The sequence below is a fragment of the Myxocyprinus asiaticus genome, chromosome 14, assembly GCF_019703515.2.
Source record: "Myxocyprinus asiaticus isolate MX2 ecotype Aquarium Trade chromosome 14, UBuf_Myxa_2, whole genome shotgun sequence".
Classification (NCBI taxonomy): Eukaryota; Metazoa; Chordata; class Actinopteri; order Cypriniformes; family Catostomidae; genus Myxocyprinus; species Myxocyprinus asiaticus.
In genome coordinates, this window is record NC_059357.1 from 1066162 (window position 1) to 1088710 (window position 22549).

Below are 22549 nucleotides of genomic sequence, written 5' to 3' on the forward strand. Positions count from 1 at the left end.
AAACTGTAACGTTGCTGCTGGTGCTGGCAATGATGTAAACGAAGAGACGATGATGGTGTAAAGAACCCAAGTGCAAATATATTAATAAACGTGAGAACCCTAACTACAAACATGAAGCAAACATAAACATGAACTTGACATAAACTTGACATGAACAGCATACCAAACATATAATACCTAACAAAGGACAATGGAAAACATGAGGGTTTAAATACATGGACATGGGAGAACACCTGACAAAGATAACCAATAAACAGACAGAACAGATAACAAGATAATCGACCAATAAACCAATGAAAACAAGACACATAAACATGGAGGGAAACAGGAATCACATGACTAGGGACACATGACATGAAACAGGAAATAAACTTTCAAAATAAAAGACATGAAATACATGAACACACATTAAACATTACATATACCCCCCACTAGGGGTGGCTTCTGATGCCCCAAAACATGAACAATCACATACATAAAACATGACGTAGTTCCAAAGTTCTGTAGGGAGCGGGGTGGGTGGGTGGGGGGGGGTGTCTTGAGGCGTAGGGCGTGGTCTGGCAAGACAGGGCGTGGTTGAGGCATAGGGCGTGGTCTGACAAGACAGGGCGTGGGGCATGGGACCAGGGCAGAGTCAATGGAAGGTGGGGCCCTAAGAGGCTCGAGGGGTGGAGCTGTGGAAGGTGGGGTTGTGAGAGACTTGAGGGGCAGAGCCATGGAAAGCGGAGCCGTGAGAGACTTGAAGAGCGACACCATGGAACATGAAACCCAGAGAGTAGCCGAAGACTCGAGGGCCAGGGTGGAGCCGATGGCAGGGAGGACCAAGGCAGCACTGGAGGCTCGGAGGAGCAAGGCGGAGCTGGGGGATCAGAAGACTGAGGGGGAGCCGGTGGGACTGAGGACCAAGGTAGAGCCGTTGGGAAGGAGGTCCCTGGTAGAGCTGACAGATCGGAGGGACGAGGCGTAGCCAGAGGATTGGAGAGCCAAGGCGGAGCCAGGTGACCGACTGACCAAGGAGGAGCTGGAGGGACGAGGGACCCAACAGGCTGAAAGACCGCAGTGGAGCCGAGAGAACGTAGAGCTGAGGTGTTGTCGAGGGATCGACAGGCCAAGGCAGAGTCCAGGGTTCAGAGGGTCTAGGCAGGTTCGGAGGGTCAAAAGTTCCCATTCCCTGATCATGAATCGTCCATAGTTAACAGCTCATATGTGGCCATGACATGGCATGGAGCAGACTCAGGCATGGCTGTGATGTGGCATGGAGCAGGCTGAGGCATTGCTGTGACATGGCATGGAGCATGCTGAGGGGTTGCTGTGACATGGCATGGAGCAGGCTGAGGCGTTGCTGTGACATGGCATGAAGCAGCCTGAGGTGTTGTTGTGACATGGCATGGAGCAAGCTGGGGCATTGGTGTGACATGGTATGGAGCAAACTCAGGATCCAGGGCAAAAGATGGCGCTAGCTCAGCGACCATGACGAGGAACTCCGGCTCGTCGGCCATGACGTGGGACTCCGGCTCGTCGACCATGACGTAGGACTCCGGCTCGTCAACCATGACGTGGGACTCCGGCTCGTCGACCATGACGTGGGACTCTGGCTCAGCATCCGCCTCCCCCACAGCGAACATGGAACCAATAATCTGCATGGCGAGGTCAATATATTGAGCCAGGCTGTGGGTACTCTGACCGCCTGGCAACAGCAAAGAGATAAACTCAATCAGTCCAAAGCAAAAAATGTCTTTGAGGGCAATCTCATTAAAGTCCACCTGACATGCCAGTCCTCCACGTAATCCTCAAGGGGATGATTCCCCTGACATAGATGAAGGAGCTGAATTGCTGGGTTCATTGTGGTTTAGGTATTCTGTAACGTTGCTGCTGGTGCTGGCAATGATGTAAACGAAGAGACGATGATGATGGTGTAAAGAACCCAAGCGCAAATGTATTAATAAACGCGAGAACCCTAACTACAAACATGAAGCAAACATAAAGATGAACTTGGCTTGAAATAAACATGAACTTCGGCATACCAAACATATAATACCTAACAAAGGACAATGGAAATCATGAGGGTTTACACTTATGCATTTGGCAGACGCTTTTATCCAAAGCGACTTACGGTGCATTTATTACAGGGACAATCCCCCTGGAGCAACCTGGAGTTAAGTGCCTTGCTCAAGGACACAATGGTGGTGGCTGTGGGGATCGAGCCAGCAACCTTCTGATTACCAGTTATGTATATAAATATTGATGTCCTACAAAACCTGGTCGAAATAAAATATTAAAGCAGCACATTTGTGTGGCAGGCTTCAGAGTCTGTGTTTTCTTGGTGAAACAATTGGTGAACTTGGGGTCAACAGCAGTTATATACAGATTATCGTAGGGTTTTATGTATATGCACCTCTCTGTAAACCAATGAAATGTAGAGTTTTGCTATTAAAGTACATTCTGCAGTACATTCATCTAGGATTAGAACACAAATGATATGTATTACATGCAAACACTGTAATCTGTCTTTACACACTGAAGTGAGTGTTTGGTGGGTTTAATTTGGGAAATGCCCTCCCTTGTGGATCTGGTTGAAATTAAGGTTGTAGTCTAACACCAGCAAAGGCACCGACAGACCATTCTTTTTCATTCCCTGTTGTGTATATTATAATCTCTGTCATTATACAGTTATATCACTTTATCAGATAGATTTAACAGGCAGATCATTAGAGTTACCTAACCGACTCTATGGCAGGATCACTCAGAAACAAGATCTCAGCTGTCCGAGAGGAGCTGGCTTCTTCTGTCAGCACTCTATGAGCCATGCAAACTGGATCAGCGAATATAGCTGTCTTTTGTGATGAATTCGTGAAAGACTTGCAAAACAATGTCACAACACTCGGAAAAGAGGTATCGCTTCTGAGAGCTAAATGTGATGACTTGGAAAGCAAAGCGAGATGCAAAGAAATTTGAGTGTTGCCGTTACTGAGGGAATTGAGAGCACTCAGCCGACTCAGTTTGTTGCACAGATGCTTCAAGATATCCTTTAACTCAACATGGAATCTGTTGTCGATCGGGTTCACCGGGCGAGCCCCCACAATTATTCTTGGTCAGGTTGGAGTACTACAGTGATAGGCCTAGAGGAGAGAGGATAGATGCTGTCTAGACAGGTTGTTAAAGTCGAGCTTAGTGTGTCTGTGGCAGTGTTTACATCCAGGGTGGAAAATAAGTTTTGTGTGGGAAGAGAGGTAGAGACAGCAGTGGAAAAGCGCGAGGGTGAAAGAGAACGGAGGTTACAGCGAAAGGAAACCAAATGCGGAGTCTGTTTTAATATAGATGGGAGAGTCATGTTGAATTGAACAAAGTAGTGATCAGAGACATATAAAGGAGTAACAAGAATATTTGAGTTGGTACAGTTACATGTAAAAATTAAGTCCAGCTGGTTGCCCGATCTGTGAGTTGATGTTGTGCTTAGTCTTTCCAGGACAAACAGGGCAAGAAGAGCATGAAGTTCAGTGGCCTGGGGCTTGTCTTGGTGTATGTTTAAATCTCCATGAACCACAAGTGGCCTACAATCCTCCAGTAAGGAGAGCAGCAGGTGTTGCTGTATCCTCTGGACATAACCATGTTTCTGTCAGTGCAAGGATGCTGAGGGCAGACTGTGTGGTGAAGGCTGGAATAAAGACAGCTTTGATCACAGCTGACTGGCAGTTCCAGAGTGCAAAAGTGCAAAGTGGCCATAGGTTGTGTGAGTACTGCCAGCAGGACAGGTCAAGCCTGCAAGGCGAGCCGCAAGAAGAGATGACCTTCAACCCACAGACAAGACAGGGAAGACATGATAATGAAAAGAAACCAGGGAGAAGGAGGCTAATCAAGTGGCCGAGATCTAATGATAAGGATGCATGGAGCAGAGTAGATGAGGACCTGTGCTCCACCTTGGAGAATGCCCTTACTGGAAGGGTGGAGGTCAAGCTTAATATGTTTAGCGATATTGTGTACAAAGAATGCATAGGTAGATTTGGTGAAACAGTAGTAAGGAAGAGTGGTCCCAGGGTGATGGGTCGGAGAGAGAAGGAGATACTTCAGCTTGTGAAAGAGCGGAAGCAGCTTCGTAAGGCTTGGAGGAAGGCAGAGGAACCTTTTAAGTTTGCCAGACACCTGCTGGAAAAAAGAGGAGTGGGAAGCTGGTGATGGCAAAAGAGGAACTAGAAGACCATATAGAACAGCAACTTGGTGACCCCTACAAAGACAATATGCTTGGCTCCCCTGGATATGTCCCACGGCCAGTAGGGCCAGTAGTAGAATTTGACATACACTACCAGTCAAAAGTTTTGAAACACTTGACTGAAATGTTTCTCATGATCTTAAAAATCTTTTGATCTGAAGGCGTATGCTTAAATGTTTGAAATTAGTTTTGTTGGGCCTCATGTATTCAGATAGAAGACAAAGGCAGGCCTAACACAGTTGTAAAAACCTAACTCAAGCCCCCACATTCCAAGTCGTAAATTATACTGATAAAAATCGTGCCAAAATCAAACAAAGGGAGTCCAAAACAGACTACAAATCCCATGAAGCCTTGCTCACTAAAGGATCGAACTCTCAACTCCTATTGGATGAGGCACACAACAGAATGCACCTCAAACCATGACATCATCAGGAGTTGAAATACCTCTGAAATGCTTCCGGGATTTGCTTCCAGCAACTTTGTTCGTCCTGTATAGACGCAGTTCATCGCTGCTCTCAGGTGCAACCTCGTGGCACAAGGAAGTAACGTCCGACTTGAAACTGTGGCCATACAATCTCCATCTCGCTGGACGAGTTGAGATTACTCTGTGTTCAACCCAACACTATAACGGATCCGAAGGTGACCGCCGAGCAATTCGCATCTTCATCCGTTTGCCTACAGAAGTGAAGAGATTAAAGATTTCTCTTCCATCTTCAATCAAGTCAACATTTCTGAGTTCTCCGCCAGCCCGCTGAGAATCAACAGCCATACCGCCCGCCGACAGAGCGAGGAAACGGCCTCCCGTCATCACCCGAGCCTCAAGGAACCGGGTCAGAGTTAAAAGACGGAGTAAACACATTCTACCTGTGTCCTCATGCGATTCAAGTAAGAGGTTTACTTCTGGGCAGAGATAGAATATTATAGTGTAGAATATTAAGAATATAGTTATTCTTGTGTTTCAAGGTTTTTGCTTGTACGGTTTATGGACCGCCATGTCCGCTCATTATTAATACTCAGGGTATTAATTATCACAAATTTGTTTTGCTGTATTTTGGTCCAACCAGATTGGACTGTTGTGCAATTTCGCCATCGCGGGTGAGACAGGTAAACTGAGTTCATCCATTAAAGAGTCAAAGTACGCGGGACTGTTTACAAGCCGTCCACCGCATCTCTGAGCGATGAACTAACAGCTGCTTTCTCTCCCACGATCGCGAAATCGGCTTTAGGGCTGTCACTTCTCTCTCTCTCTCGTACTAACCACACACACACACTGTCACACACACACACACCTTATGTGTTATAGGATTATTTTTATTTCCATATCTAATCATATCACTGTTTAGTTTGTAGTTGTAAGTCGGAAGTTTATTGACTGCATTGTATTAATTATTAATTGATATTACTGCATAAATAAACTTTGTTTATATTACAAAGAGAAGTGTTTTGGTTTGTTTTGCATATGCCTGTGTCATGCTGACGGGATGTCAATGCTCGGATTCAAACCTTCATTCATTGTTTTTTTTCCTGAAAATCGATATTCTTCGGATGTCGATTTTCCTAAGAAAACAATCTAATATTGAGACTGTTATACTGTCTGGTTATTAGTCCCTGATTCCAGGGTGGTGCCCTGTCAATGTTAATCCTTGTAAATAATAATTATATTTATTTATCCCACATATACAGTGAAATTCTTTTTTTCACATATCCCAGCTAAGCTGGGGTCAGAGTGCAGGGTCAGCTATGATGCAGCACCCTTGGAGCAGATAGGGTCAAGGGCCTTGCTCAAGGGACCAACAGTGGCAACTTGGCAGTGCTGGGGCTTGAACCCTTGACCTTCTGATCAGTAACCCAGAGCCTTAGCTGCTGAGCCACCACCGCCCCTATTAATATGCTATTGATTTTTGATAATTGATAATTATCTTTGATGATTGAATTTGAATGATCAATAAGCTAGTGTTAATTTTAATTAATATTTCATCGATGTTAACAATTAACGATTATCTTTGATAATTGTTGATTTAAAGGATTAAAAAAAGCTAACAATGATTCTCATCAATGTTCTATTGATTTTAATAATTAATAATTATCTTTGATAATTATTAATTATTGCTAATAACCAAACCCGCTCCTAAACGTAGCGCACTACATTTACTGGAGCCCCATATGAGGTTTTAATGAGTTAGATTCAATTAATTAATTTAAATATTAATTATAACTAAAGAAATAATTATTAATTATTTCTGATAGTAACACTGATCTAAACAACCAGTAAAGCCCTACAGTTTTGTAGACAAAAATATAATTGTGCTACAATATTAATTGATTTCATTATAAAACTAAAATTAAATAATAAAAAAAAAGTCTTTGAAATTGATGACTTGGACCAAATAATAAAGAAAAGCAGCCAATAAGTGCCCAACATAGATGGGAACTCTTTCAATACTGTTTAAAAAGCATCCCAGGGTGATACCTCAAGAAGCTGGTTGAGAAAATGTCAAGAGTACATGTCTGCAAATTCTAGGCAAAGGGTGACTACTTTGAAGATGCTAAAATATAACACAGTTTTGATTTATTTAGGATTTTATTTAGTCAAAACATAATTCCCATAGTTCCATATATGTTATTCCATAGTGTTGATGACTTTACAATTATTCTAAATGTGAAAAAAAAAATTATAATAAAGAATGAGTAAGTGTTTCAAAACTTTTGACCAGTAGTGTAGATCCGCCGAAGCTGGGTGAGGTGAGCCAGGTGGTAGAGAAAGCCAGGGCAACTTCAGCCCCAGGCCCGAATGGGATACCATACAAGCTGTATAAGAAGTGCCCCATGGTTCTCAAAATGTTGCGGAGACTGTTGAGGGCTGCCTGGAAGAAGCAGTGCATACTTGTGGAGTGGCAAAGGGCAGTGGCCATCTTCTTACCCATAGAGCAGGGATCCACCAACATTAGTCAGTTTAGGAGCATTGCTCTATTGAATGTGGAGGGAAAGCTTTTGTTTTCAATGGTAGCAAGGAGGATGTCTGACTACCTCCTGAAGAATGGATACATAGACACAAGCTGCCTGAAGGCAGGTGTACCAGGTTTTCTTGGGTGTGTGGAACATGCATTAGTATTAGTGGTGGTGGCATATTGGGCTAAAGCACATAACTGGTAATCAGAAGGTTGCTGGTTCGATCCCCACAGCCACCACCATTGTGTCCTTGAGCAAGGCATTTAACTCCGTTTGCTCCAGGGGGATTGTCCGTGTAATAAGTGCACTGTAAGTCGCTTTGGATAAAAGTGTCTGCCAAATGCATAAATGTAAATGTAGTATTAGAGAGATAAGAAAGACATCCATGTAGTCTGACTGGACTTGGCAAATGCTTATGGATCAGTTCCACACCAGCTTCTTAGCTATGCACTGGAGTTTTTCCATGTACCAGAGTGCATTAGGAGCTTGGTAGACAGCTACTATGGGCACTTAAAGATATGTCATGCAACACAGGACTACACAACGCAATGGCAGCAACTGGAAAAAGGAATAGCGATGGGATGTTCAATCTCTCCCATCCTGTTCACGGCTGTGTTCGAGATCATCCTAATTGGTGCAAGACAAATGGTCAGGGGAATACGTGCACAATCTGGGGTGAGATCGCCAGCTCTGCGCAGTTATATGGATGATGTCACAAGCATCCTCCAGACTGCTACATGTACAAACCGGCTCATGAAAAGGCTGGAAGAGCTATTGGCATGGGCCAGAATGAAGATTAAGCCAACAAAATCACATAGTCTTTTTATTAGAAAGGGGGTCGTGAAGAGCAGCCTATTCGAAGTTTAGGGAGAGAATACACAGCAGATCTTTCAGACACACATGGCAGAGATGGTCTTGAAGCAGTGAAAGAGGGCATGGAGCTCTTAGGCAAATTCTAGGTTTGGTGTTACCAATTTACACTCTAACACTGCCTGATGTGGCCACTAAAAATGTGTGTGATTTCTGCAGCGGCAGCGGCAAGGATGGACACCAAGGCCAACAGTTATATCAGGAAGTGGCTAGGCATGCCACATTATCTCTCAGATGTTGCATTGTTTGGAAGAAATGCTTTACAACTGCCTCTAAAATCACTCACTCTGGGCTACAAGCAGGAAAAGACCAGGCTTATTTTTGGAGCTACAGGAATCAACAGACCAGGCAGTGAGGGCAGGTCAAGTCTAAGTCCGAACAGGCAGAAGTTGGAAGGCAGAGGAGGTCGTAAACCAGGTGGTTTCAAGATTGAAGCATCAAGAGATTGTTGGAAGAACACAGTCAGGAAGAACAGGCCTTGGATGGGGGTAACTCCCAAACTGTGGTCAGCAGCCTCCCGAAAACAGAGGAAATAAATGGTAGTTACGGAAGTAACAAGGTTGGAAGAGGAAGGGTATAAGGTTAGGGCAGTCAGCCAGCAGCAACAAGGGTGCAGGACCATATGGGACGGGACATTTGATAGTGTTAGGATGGGCTGACCTGTGGAAGGTGCCCCAGGCCAGGCTAAGTTTTCTAATAAGATCCACCTACAATACCCTACCAATCCCTGGGAATTTGTCTCTGTGGTATGGCAAAGAGGAGAGTTGCCCCCTCTGTGAGGCCCCAAAAGCAAATGTGCAGCACATATTGGTTGAGTGCAAAACAGCCCTGGCACAAGAATGGTACAGATGGCGGCATGATCAGGTCCTGTGGGAGCTGGCAGAGATCCTATAGGTGCATAGAGTGAAGGCAAACAAAGGCAACCATGCTCCCCACAGGCAGGGTGTTGATTTTGTTAAAAAGGGAGGTGCCGCACAAGGCACAACATGCAGGGAAGCCAGATAAATCTTGGTGCCTGGAAGTGATTGGTCAATGATTGTCGACCTTGGCCAGCTGCTAAAATTACCTACCGAGGTTGCCATTACCTCCTTGAGGCTAGATGTAGTGTTGTGGTTGACTTCAGCAAGGAAAATAGCAATGATTGAGCTTGCTGTTCCATGGAAAGAGGGTTTGGAGAAAGCCTAGGAGAGAAAGAAGATAAAATATGCTGATCTGGCCGCAAAGTGCAGGGAAAATGGATGGAGGCCTGCCACCTATCCTGTGGAAGTTGGGTGCCAAGGATTTATGGGAACATCAATGCAGAACCTTTTTAGAGACATTGGCATCATAGGAGCAGCTTCAAAAAAGTTTTTGAAGGAATTTGTAGAGGAAGCTGAGAAAGCGAGTTTCTGGCTTTGGTTAAGAAGTAACGCCAAAAAGTGGGGGGTTCAGAAGTAGGAAACTGAGGAATAGGGAGCCTGGGTTATATGTGGTGAGGGCTTGTGCCAAGGTAGTATACCATACGGAACCGGTGGCACTGAGTTACCGAGAGATAAAGTGCCAGTGCCAGTCGGGCACCGAGTATGCATCTCGGTGCCAGTTGGCCAACGGGCTGGCACGTATGGTCGTGTCAAGGTATTATGGCATATAGAACCCTGGTTGCAAGTAATTCGTGAAGGATGGATGCCTGGATGGGAAGGCAAGGATGAGAGGCGTTGGAAGAAATCCGGTGTCCAGCTGCGGGGGGTGGCAGAGAGACGTCCCTGACTGGGGCATTTTTGTCAATTTCATTGGAATTTTTTCGCCCTGAGCCCCTTGTTAATTTCTGGACCTCATGGTCCTCCAAAACTCCATTTCATATTTCTATAATGTTTAATAGAGAGCCAACTGTTAAATGGTTGATTGTTTCAGACAAATATGTATATGTAAGAATATTTAAGAAATATTCTTAAACTTTTGTGTTGTTACATTGTGTTTTGGGAAAGTATTTCATGAGTGACCTTGAATAACTCCCTCAGGAATAAAACCATCTGGACACTGTATAAACATTTTCCCCTCATGACTATTCTACTACTACTGCCTAATAAAAGTTCCTCACCTCTAATTTTCTCATTTCTGCAAAATTAAGCAAATTATTAGTTAAACAGATGAGTTATAGAATGTCTCTGTGGTTTGTATATGATAATTTTATGTTTGCAAAGTTACTACGTTTACTTTATATAGCGATTTCAAAACTCCCAAAAGCCCCATCCAAAGACATGTCAGCCAATCCGATGTTAGCGCGACAGGCAGAGCGCGATTCTGATTGGCTAAAAAACGCGGGCTGCTCCTCTCTATTCTGCTGTTTACAGAGTCATCGAGACAGATGTGATTTCTCACGACACATATTTAACTGATATCTGTCAGATAGTAATATTAAATGCACTATGTTAATGCACTGTAGTGCCTACAGCACCTAAAAGTACACGTTGAATGAAGTTTTCAGAAAGAACTACAAATCCTATGAACCACTGCGCGGCCGCTCCATTGCGTCATCAGAGTGCGTGAGCGGGAGCACGAAAGTGGCAGTGAGAAACACATCTAAACACTGATATCAAATCAAACATCACTGGTAAGAACAGACAGAATGTATGTTGAATTTTATTTATATCTGGGTAACTATGGTTTCTATGAGTGTATATAGAGTTAAGTCATTAAAAATGTATTTGGAATGTTGTTCACGTGCATGGATTTGAATACACATGTTAATATGCAGACTCATGCATAAATGTAAACATTCTCACATTACTACATGAGTGCATGACTGTTATTAAAATAAACTATAAACCTCATGAATCATTTTTAACATGCAAATTCACCCTAAACGGCGAGTGGAATGCAATTTAATCTACTATAAGAAAATGAAGAGATTTGAGTTAGATTTTATTTGAAAATAATTGTGTCTGTAATGTTTAACTGAATTTGTGTATGTGTCTGGGTAATTGACGTGTCTTTGAGCTTTATTTTTATTCAACATCAAGATTTTAGGTTAAAATGTATATAAATGGTAATGTGTATATTTTGGGCACTGTAACAGCTCATCATTGTATTTTAGGTTTTCACCATTTCTAGTCATATTTTTGTCTTTAATAGTTCATTTAAATTGTTCTGTGGTGTGACGTGAATTTACAGAAGTGCAGATATTTCATGTAGTCTCTCAGTTTACACGTGAGCTCATAAAACTTGTATAATAATAATAACACAAGTTAAATGTATAATTTTAAGAGTGTTTATAATATGTTTAGAAATAGCATGAAATTTCATGGCAACTACCCGTCTGCATGAGGAAGTGCATGACAGCTGTCAAGTGTTACATAAACTGTGTTTCCTTGTTTTTAAAGTTGTCTCCATTACAACAGAATTAATGTGTTTATGTGTCTTGTTCAGTTGGTGTCAGGATGGCTTCAGATGATGTGGCTCGACTCGCCGACTCGCTGGCTAAAACTCAAGTCAATGAGGGAGAACTGAGTTATAAAGGACAGGGACTTAAACTGGACAATGCACAGTCTGGTGAACACACACACACACATAAACACACACTCACTCAATCACACACACACACACACATACACTCACTCACTCACTCACTCACTCTCACACACACTCACTCATACACACTCAATCACACACACACACATAAACACACACTCACTCAATCACACACACACACATACACTCACTCACTCACTCACTCTCACACACACATTCACTCACTCACTCTCACACACACATACTCTCACTCACTCACTCTCACACACACTCACTCATACACACTCAATCACACACACACACATAAACACACACTCACTCAATCACACACACACACATACACTCACTCACTCACTCACTCTCACACACACATACTCTCACTCACTCACTCTCACACACACTCACTCATACACACACACATACTCTCACTCACTCTCACACACACTCACTCATACACACTCAATCACACACACACACACATACTCTCACTCACTCACTTACTCACTCTCACACACAGTCACTCATACACACACACATACTCTCACTCACTCACTCTCACACACACTCACTCATACACACTCAATCACACACACACATACACTCACTCACTCACTTACTCTCACACACACTCACTCATACACACACATACTCTCACTCACTCACTCTCACACACACTCACTCATACACACACATACTCTCACACACACTCACTCACTCACTCACTTACACACATACACTCACTCACTCACTCTCACACACATACACTCACTCACACACACACACACACACTCACACACTGTCAACTCAAATCTCTGCATGTTCCATATTTGTACGTGTGTTTCTTTCTTTCTGAAAGAGTAACAGATGTGATGTTTGTTTGTGTTCAGTGGAGCAGATGGTGAAGGAGATCGAGGAGTTTGATGGTTTGCGTGCGCTCAGACTGGAGGGAAACACTATCGGTGTGGAGGCGGCACAAACCATCGCCAAAGCCCTGCAGAATAAGAGTGACCTGCAGGTACCAGAATCACTGTCAGGACCGGACTAAAACTGGCCCGCAAGTGAGCCACATCTAGAGACCAGAATATCATAAGCAATGTTTCCATCCAAATTGCAAATTTTATTCATGTGAACAATCACAATATCACAAATAAAACATAGCTAAAATTCTGTGAAATCGGCGCCACTGTGGCTCTTTTATTACATTTAATATATTACTTGTGGTTTAAAGCGTGCAGACAAACTCAAGCGAGCGGGTAGGTTTTGTATACGCATTTTGGAGATTTTATCGCATCTTGGTGTTTCCATCCAGCATTTTGGATGGGATATCCAAAATTTGCATAAAAATGCATGGATGGAAACCTAGCTATAGAGACATGAGGGTGGAAAACAATTTATATTTCTGTGTCGAACCTACGCCGTAGGCTTTTGCATTTATAGTTCTGCAACGTTTTGTGAGTACACAGGCAAAATGCTTGAGAGAAAGTGCCTTAGAAGCTTAGAAGCTGGACTTTACAATGCATGTACAGTATACAATAAAAACCAAATTACAAGTGTTCTGTTTTCATATGAAATATGATTATTTACTGTACACCGTGCTATCCAACATACGGTCAAAACATCATACAGATCGCAAAGTACTCGTGTAGAATACAAAAAAAATATTGTTTCGCCCACAAACCAAATATACTGTATATCGAGTAAGTTGTAAACATTTATCTTTTGTTGTGTTTTCACTTGTAAGGTCATTAAACATAAACAGAATATAAAAACAGCAGATGCTCCTGATTTAAAACGAGCCCAAATACAATGTGACACGATCCATAATCTTATAATAATCTTGTAGAAAATGCAGTGCTGCCTCAGATATCTTTTTTGATCATCCTGGAAGACGGTCTTTGGTTACAAAGTGGACCAATGACAACTTTTGTGGTCCGCTATAGACAAAGTTACATTTTTGGAGATGTACCGGCGCAGGTTTGACGCAAAAGTATAAATCGGCCTTAAGCAACCATCAAACAACCAGAACTACCTAACAACTGGAAGGAAGTTCCTAGAAAACCTTAGCAACTACATAGCAATGCTCTGACTACCGTTAAGAAGAACCTTCTTAATGATGGCAAATGTTACAGCTTTGCCTTCCCTATTGTTCTTCCTTCATGTTAGTGTTGTCACTGGAGTGATATGTTCACCGGCCGCCTGCGTGCTGAGATTCCCCCCGCACTGGTAAGATGAGCACCACTGACCTGAGACCTGCTATATGATGTCACAACTGTCTTTGAGAGTGTCTTTGACAGAAATACACTAATAGACCAGTTGGTTGTGACTCAAACAGAATGCGTGTTGATTGAATTGTGCTCGTCTAGGTGTCTCTGGGTGATGCGTTAATCACAGCTGGAGCTCGTCTGAAGATACTGGACCTGAGTGACAACGCTTTTGGACCTGATGGAGTGAGAGGCATTGAGAAGCTGCTCAAGAGCGCCGCCTGCCACACGCTGCAGGAACTGCGCCTGAACAACTGTGGAATGGGCATCGGTGGAGGAAAGGTTGGTGGAGTTTGTGATAATGTCACCATTGTTACATTCTACTTCTTGTATACGACCTGCTGTGTTTGATGATTCTGTAGATCCTGGCCGCGGCTCTGACGGAGTGTCATAAGGAATCGAGCGCGCTCAGCGCCCCCTTGCAGCTGAAGGTGTTCATTGCAGGCAGGAACAGACTGGAGAATGACGGTGCCACAGCGCTGGCACAAGCCTTTCAGGTGCTGAACGATCTAAAGGCTAGCGTATATACACCTTAGCAGCCACATAGCGTTGCTCTCGCAACCATTCGTGCTCTCTCAGCTGATTGGTCGTTTCTGTTGTGTTCTCTCAGCTGATTGGCAGTCTGGAGGAAGTGCACATGCCCCAGAATGGCATCAATTACCCAGGAGTCTCTGCTTTAGCCACAGCGATGCAGCACAACCCGCAGCTGCGAGTGATCAACCTCAATGACAACACGTTTACCAAGAGAGGAGCTGTCGCAATGGCACAGGTATATCAGCTTTACATCAACTTCATGTTTTAGATGAATCATTAAAGGGATAGTTCAGACAAAAAAGAAAATTCTGTTTTTATTTACTCATCCTCATGTCGTTCTTAAAATGTTGTGATTGTGTGTGTTATCAGGCACTGAAACATCTACGCAACGTTCAGGTGATCAACTTTGGTGATTGTCTCGTTCGGTCAGAAGGAGCTGTTGCCATCGCAGATGCCCTGAGAGAAGGACTGCCGATACTGAAGGTACTGATACATCATCAATACTGACGATCCTCAGTGTTTTGGTATGAAGTTAAGAGTGCTTATGCTAATTATATTATGTCTACAGGAATTGAATCTGTCGTTTGGGGAGATCACTGAAGATGCTGCTCTGGAAGTCGCTCGATCTGTGCACAACAAAGATCAGTTTGAAAAACTCGACCTGAACGGTACCAACACAAACATCGTGACACCGTCAGGATTTCAGGGATTTATTTACAATATCTGAACAGACTCCAACAGAGTTAAACAATCATTTGTTTAATCAGGTTTGACTGAATGAATTCAGGGGTCAACAGGGTAGAAACAGATTTTGAAAACCAGTAAGAATACATTAAGATGCATTTTAACTGTTCTAAAACACATTTAACTATTAAACTCTATTGGACCCGCCGGCGGGTCCAAAGGGGGGGCGCTGTAACGCGAAAATTGATTACGTTTAAAACGTTAAAGTCCCCGTATACATAAGTCAGGTATATGAGGTATCACTTGAAAGCTTAGAATCTGAACTTGTCAGAGATCACCATCACTTCTGCATTTGTTACTTAAAATAACAAAATAAGGCCTCAAAACATTCATGTTGAAAATTAGCGCCCTCTAGAGGTAATGGGGTAGAAATGTTTATATGAAAATAAAAGTCCTTCATATAGCACATAAATGGACATGTCATATATCAAATGAAAGCTCTCATTCTCAGGAATGTGACTGTATCATTTATGTTGTTGCACTAATACTACAGTTCGAAAGATTTTCAAAAGAACGCCAAAGTGAAATATGATTTCTCTAAGTCATCATATACAAACGTCTCTTTTATGCTCTGATAACTGCTACTGTAAGCCCCAAATAGCTAAACACTTTATATCTGCTTTTACGTTAGTTTTCTAGAAAATGAGCCATTGTTTACTTGTCTGTGAGCTTGCTTGTGTGAATAATCCAATGTCATATCTTAGATGTCCAGAACAAAATATGCCGTCAAGCAGGAAAAGCATGCTAAACAAATCATCAGAAATAGAAGTTATCGACTATTGATGATAAAATAGTTTATATCATAACAAAGGGGATGATCCCAGCTTTCTAATGTCACCTAGATTGAGCTTCTAGTCCACTCAGAGGCCGAGATATTCAATGAAATAATGAGGATGGTGCTTGAACTGAAAATTAGACTGAATGTCTATGGACGAGGGCTAAAATGTGTTAGAGCGCCACCTACATTTCAGATCTGTATATTGTGATGGAATGTGAGAGAGGTACAATTCTTTTTTCTAGTGCTTACTGCCACCTAGTGGAATAAAATAAAACTTTTCAAAGTGAGAGAGAGTGAACAGAAATACATGTTTACAAAGACAGGACAATATATATATATATATTTTTTATAAAATTGTTTTGTTTATCATAAGATTATAAAAACACACAATATTATTTATAAATAATTGGAGTGTTTTTTATTTATTTGGGTGATTCTCTGAAAATGAGACCAATTTTTTTGCAATTAGTCCACAGTATGTGTGAATGGTGTGCTTTTAAATTTGAGTGTGACAAATTGCGGACGGCAGTCCAAAAGTGCATCAGAGTTAAAGGGGTTTTAATAAGACACTGTTATTAAAAGACACTTAAACAGTCAGTATTTGTGCTATTCTGTTTGCTTCTGCAGTAATTACATACGTTTATCAGTACTAACTCATTCACACACACCGCACACATTCACTTGTGTTTGTACTGATCTGTGTGTGTGTGTGTGTGTGTGTGTGTGTGTGTGTTTAGGTAACAGTCTGGGTGAAGAAGGTTGTGACAATCTGAGAGAGGTCATGGAGAGCATGAACATGGGCGAGAAACTGGGATCTCTGAGGTAACACACCGATTCAGTGTTTATTGAAGTGTCTGTGTCAGTCACGCCCTTTACCCATAATTCCTGTCACTGCGCACAGTGATGACGAGGGAGAGCCAGAGGAAGATGATGAAGAAGACGACGATGAGGAGGATGACGATGATGAAGATGTGGAGGAGGAAGAAGAAGAGGAGGGAGAGGAGAGCGAATCAAATCAGGTGTGATTAAGGATTTTAATGTGATTTTTTTATTAATCAGGATAGTTTTACTCGTTTTACATAAACTGCTTACTGCATCCAATTTAAACATTTAAAGTACAGAAGAAAATAAAGTGAGAACAAAAATAAAAGTGTGTTTGTGTGTAGTTTTCAACGCCGCCCTCAGCTCCTCGTCCTCCAGACGTCTCGTCTTTCCTGAGTTTTCCGTCTCCAGACAAACTGCTGCGACTTGGTGCGAAGAGAAGCTTCCTCATCCAACAGCAGGTCTCAAACACTCATACGCACATTATTTTATTATACAGCCTGTAGATTTTACTCTCTAAACACTGAGAGTGAAATTATTTCTTCACATTGAACTTAGAAACATAAATACTGTCAAATGTATGATCTCGTTTTGAGGCTTTATGAACAACCATTAAACCGTGTAGAAAGGAGGCCTGGGGAGCTCAGTGGTAAAGACGCTGGCAACCACACCTGGAGTCACTAGTTCGAATCCCAGGGCGTGCTGAGTGACTCCAGCCAAGTCTCCTAAGCAACCAAATTGGCCCGGTTGCTAGGGAGGGTAGAGTCACATGGGGTAACCTCCTTGTGGTTGCTATAATGTGGTTTGTTCTCGGTGGGGTGCGTGGAGAATAGCGTGAAGCCTCCACACATGCTATGTCTCCGTGGTAACGCGCTCAACAAGCCACGTGATAAGATGCGTGGATTGACGGTCTCAGACACGGAGGCAACTGAGATTCGTCCTCCGCCACCCGGATTGAGGCGAGTCACTACGCCACCACGAGGACTTAGAGCGCATTGAGAATTGGGCGTTCCAAATTGGGAGAAAAAAAAAAGTGTAGAATGACATGAATTATACATTTAAAGTTACACATTTTTAAATATTTCTTTTCTGTCCACTTTTATGGAGCCCCTTAGACAACAAGGAGGGACTTCATTTAAAAAAATATATTTTTCCATTCCCTCACAATTATCCCTTGCGACAGCTTTTTTTTAAACATTTTTTTATTTATCCCCTTTTCTCCCAGTTTGGAATGCCCAATTCCCACTACTTAGTAGGTCCTCGTGGTGGCGCGGTTACTCACCTCAGTCCGGGTGGTGGAGGACAAGTCTCAGTTGCCTCCGCTTCTGAGACCGTCAATCCGTGCATCTTATCACGTGACTCGTTGTGCATGACACCGCGGAGACTCACAGCATGTGGAGGCTCATGCTACTCTCCACGATCCACACACAACTTACCACACGCCCCATTGAGAGCGAGAACCACTAATCACGACCACGAGGAGGTTACCCCATGTGACTCTACCCTCCCTAGCAACCGGGTCAATTTGGTTGCTTAGGAGACCTGGCTGGAGTCACTCAGCACACCCTGGATTCGAACTCGTGACTCCAGGGGTGATAGTCAGCGTCAACCTTGCAACAGCTTTTTAATGAAAATTAACCATGTTTTTAGTACAGTAACTATAGTTCAGCTGTGGTATTTGTAATAAACAATAAAACCATGTTTTTTAGAAGAATTATTGTGATTTTTATTGCCATAGTTTTGATTTTCCTGTAATATTTCTACAGTTTTATTACAAATATCATGGTAAAATATATTTACTGTGGTAAAACCATGGTTAATTTTCAGATTTTCAAGACCGATAAAGCTATTGTGAGGGGATGCAAAACTATTTCAGAAAATAAATTCCCTTCCTGTCTTGTACGCTTTCCATTCACACTGTTGTTTTCTGTAACCAAGCCCATTTTAATACTATATTATTACAATATAATATTTCATCTTCTTATTACTAATATATTGAATGTTGGGTTATTATTGTGCAATAAGTAATATATTTCCATCCTAATTTATTCCTATTTGATGAAGGCTGTAGGGTTTAACCTGGGGACGTGCATGAGTAACTGATTAATCAGTACCCGCCCAGCTTAAAATATTAGACTGTTAAAAACAACACTACTAGAATATTGCAATTTGATTTTCCTTTGTACCTTTGCCTGTTGTGGGCAACAATGAAACTGCTTCTTTCACCTAAATCTTGCCGTTGCAACTCAATGCATTTATTGGTGTTGTGGATGCATGCCGTTGTTTGAGAAATGGTTCACATTTAAACATTAAATTATTTAAAGTAATTGTACTGCTTCAGAAGACTTGGATTATGTTACTGTGTGTGGCTGAAAATGTATGCATAGATCATTAGATAATCCACATGAAGCACAATGTTACATATGACCACCAGGAGATGGCGCCAAATACATGACACAGACTCGATGATGACTCAAATGGAACAAAATGAAACTCATTCTGTGAAATCTCATTACTAAAATCATGTCTGCATGCTATGCAAACCTTTAGTCGTTGTGTTTGCATGTGTAATTAGTTCTTATGTACAATGATTATGTTTTATTTGTTTGGAGAGGCTTTTGGACACTATGATAAATTATATTTGTAATGTTATAACTTTTGATTGCTTTGTCGTATAAACACAAAAATGTTCTCGGATACAGGTTAGGGTTAGGGTGTAGCGTTCATTTTTAAAATCCTTTAAGTTCCTGTGTGTATTTGACAAAAGTGTGTTTTTAATATTCTCTTTGTGCTTTGCATTCATAATGCACAATATGGATCAATAAGATTAGATCAGGTAATTGCAATCAGGCATTATGTAATAATTGTGACAGGTCAATTGCTGAGTGTGTGTGTGTTTGTTTACAGGTGGACGTGTTGGATGTGGGTAAAACAGCAGAAGTGTTTCTGAAGATCTCCTCTGTGTATAAAGAGGAAGACACTGAGGTGAAATCAGCCGTGTTGGAGAGTATCGGTGAGATCACACAAACATTTATCAGACTTCCTTTAACAGATGTGAGAGTGACGTCTGACTCGTTCTCATGTGTTTGTGTTTCAGATGCAGTGTTGAGTAAAGCTTTCTCCACACCATCATTCCAGGGTTTGAGTTTTATTTCATCGCTGCTGGTGATGCTCGGATTGTTGAAGGTAAAAACGTTTAGCGTGTTTAGACTGGTAGCTGACGTAGTTGGCAAAAAGATGTCATGAAAGCCACCTCAAAAACATGATTGGAGCACAGAGAGAAGTTAAGGAGAAGGTTGCTCCTTAAAGAATTCAAGTAAACGCTTATGCCAATGTCAACTCTTATTTGTCTTGTTATTTTGTTTGGACTCAAGCGTGGTTATTAAAGGGATAATGAACATTCTCTCATTCACCCAAAAATGAACATTCTCTCATCATTTACTCACCCTCATGCCATCCCAGATGTGTATGACTTTCTTTCTTCTGCAGAACACAAATGAAGATTTTTAGAAGAATATTTCAGCTCTGTAGGTCCATACAATGCAAGTGAATGGTGACCAGAAATTTGAAGCTCCAAAGATCACATAAAACCAGTATAAAAGTAATCCATTTGTTTCCCGTGGTTTAATCCATGTCTTCAGAAGCGATATGATAGATCAGATGTGAAATAGGAGATTTATAGGATAAAAAACAAGGACTTAAATATTGATCTGTTTCTCACCCACACCTATCGTATCACTTCTGAAGACATGGATTTAATCACTTGATTACTTTTATGCTGCCTTTATGTGCTTTTTGGAGCTTGATCTTCATTTGTGTTCTGCAGAAGAAAGAAAGTCATACACATCTGGGATGACATGAGGATGAGTAAATGATGAGAGAATGTTCATTTTTGGGTGAACTATCCCTTTAAATTCACATTAGTGGTAAGTCAAAAGTTAATAATTTTTTCAGTAGTTTCTAAACTATTTTATCTACATATCAAGATATAGACCTACATTTTTAATACAAATTTAATAGTGATATATTTCTGCCTGTATCACCCACCCCTGTCTGAATCAATGATGTGCATCTCTAGAGTGAAGATAAGCTGAAGCCGGTGAAAGTCGTCCCAGGTCACCTACAGTGTCTGGAACATGCAGTAAAACAGAGTTATTTCCCCCGAGAAAACATCACTGTCCTGAATGCTTTCATGGCCAGGTAACTCAACAGAATGTTTGTAAAGTTAAACAATTGTTCTAGTTATTAATAGTTTAGTGTCAGCATGGCTGTGATGATTGAATCTTCTCTGTTTGTGTGTTTGGTTCTTTTGTAGGCAGAATAAATCACTGGAGTGCTGCAGTAGTGCTCGAGACCGCCTAAAATCCACCATACAAAACCTCACATCAGAGAGCTGAACACACACAAACACTCCATAAATGCAACATTTTACCATAGTCCACTCTTAGCCTACTTGAATAATTTCCTTCTGATTGTTCATATCATACTTTCATAACATGTCTTGAAACCTTACCTGTCTCCTGCCTATTCTTTTCAGTAAACAGGTTATTTTTTTTATTATTATTATTAGGTGTCCAAGCCTAATAAGGTTATACTACTCGGGCATATGCCCACATCTGACTCTAGTTGGCACTATAATAAGTCCTTTTACATTTTTCATAAAACTCCAGATCCATAAGGGCCGGAATCAAAATGTTCCCTCTTTTCCTCTGATTTCTTGATTCAAGCCAAACAAAATGCATATCTCATTTTATTTCCATCTATAAAAATTTGTCAGCTATACTCTGATGAGCCAGAACATAATCACCTGTGGAATTTGGCACCAAGACACTAGCAGCTGATCCTTAAAGTTGTGAGGTGGAGCCGCCGTGGATCAGACTTGTTGGTCCAGCACATCCCACAGATGCGCAGTCGGATTGAGATCTGGGGAATTTGGAGGCCAGGGCAACACCATGAACTCTTCATCATGACCTTATTCACGCTAGCACCATCTTTGATTTTTAATGGGAATGACAACGAGGCTGTGAGGGATATACTTACAGTCTCTTCAGTGGGCTGTACTGCAGTTTAAAGTGTTTTTGGATAATTCCGTGGACAAAACATTGAATAAGGTCCATTCCCGAGCAATGTGTGCAGTGTGGCAGGGCGCATTATTCTGCTGAAAGAGGCCACTGCCATCAGGGAATACCAATGCCATGAAGGGGTGTACCTGGTCTGCAATGATGTTTAGGTAGGTGACACGTGTCAAAGTGATGTCCACATAATGGCCGGACCCAGGGTTTCCCAGCAGGACATTGCCCAGAGCATCACACTCCCTCCATCGGCCTGTTGTGTTCACACAGTGCATCCTGGTGCCTTCACTTCTCCAGGTAAACACTGCACACGTACACGGCCATCCACGTGATGTAAAAGAAAACGGGACTCATCGACCTTCTTCCACTGCTCCAAGGTCCAGTTCCAATGCTCACGTGCCCATTGTAGGCGCTTTTGATGGTGGACAGAATCATCATGGGCACTCTGACCGGTCTGCGGCTACGCAGCCCCATATGCAGCAGGGTGAGATGCACTGTGTGTTGTGACACATTCCTCCCGTAACCATCAATAAAAGTTTATGTGACTTGTGCCACAGTAGACCTTCTGTCGGTTCAGACCAGATGAGATAGCCTTCATTGCCCTTGCACATCGATGAGCCTTGGGTGTCCAACACCCTGTCGCCAGTTTGTCCCTCCTCGGACCACTGTCAGCAGGTACTCACCACTGCTGACCGTGAGCACCCCACAACCCTTGCTGTTTTAGAGATGCTCTGACCCAGTCATCTGGCCATAACAGTTGCTCAGGTCTTTACTCCTGCCCATTTCTCCTGCATTCAACACGTTG

General features: G+C 42.2%; 1 protein-coding gene across 4 annotated transcripts in view; it reads left to right on the plus strand.

Moving 5' to 3' along the window:
• Nucleotides 1-21184, plus strand: part of LOC127451275 (ran GTPase-activating protein 1-like) — a 67174-nt gene extending 45990 nt beyond the window's left edge. Inside the window, exons 1-16 of one of the 4 annotated variants that reach the window (XM_051715837.1) lie at nucleotides 10473-10616; nucleotides 11432-11554; nucleotides 12421-12548; nucleotides 13697-13756; nucleotides 13897-14076; nucleotides 14157-14291; nucleotides 14405-14563; nucleotides 14698-14811; nucleotides 14897-14996; nucleotides 16588-16672; nucleotides 16752-16869; nucleotides 17017-17133; nucleotides 19580-19685; nucleotides 19770-19858; nucleotides 20751-20872; nucleotides 20988-21184. In XM_051715837.1, coding sequence (XP_051571797.1) covers nucleotides 11443-11554; nucleotides 12421-12548; nucleotides 13697-13756; nucleotides 13897-14076; nucleotides 14157-14291; nucleotides 14405-14563; nucleotides 14698-14811; nucleotides 14897-14996; nucleotides 16588-16672; nucleotides 16752-16869; nucleotides 17017-17133; nucleotides 19580-19685; nucleotides 19770-19858; nucleotides 20751-20872; nucleotides 20988-21069 — 1707 coding nt within the window. In that variant the 5' untranslated portion in view covers nucleotides 10473-10616; nucleotides 11432-11442 and the 3' untranslated portion in view covers nucleotides 21070-21184. Of the gene's footprint in view, nucleotides 1-10472; nucleotides 10617-11431; nucleotides 11555-12420; nucleotides 12549-13696; nucleotides 13757-13896; nucleotides 14077-14156; nucleotides 14292-14404; nucleotides 14564-14697; nucleotides 14812-14896; nucleotides 14997-16587; nucleotides 16673-16751; nucleotides 16870-17016; nucleotides 17134-19579; nucleotides 19686-19769; nucleotides 20599-20750; nucleotides 20873-20987 lie in introns of those variants that run through there. The other 3 variants (XR_007899079.1, XM_051715839.1, XM_051715840.1) reach the window with 3 other exon arrangements.
• The last annotated feature ends 1365 nt before the right edge of the window (nucleotides 21185-22549 follow it).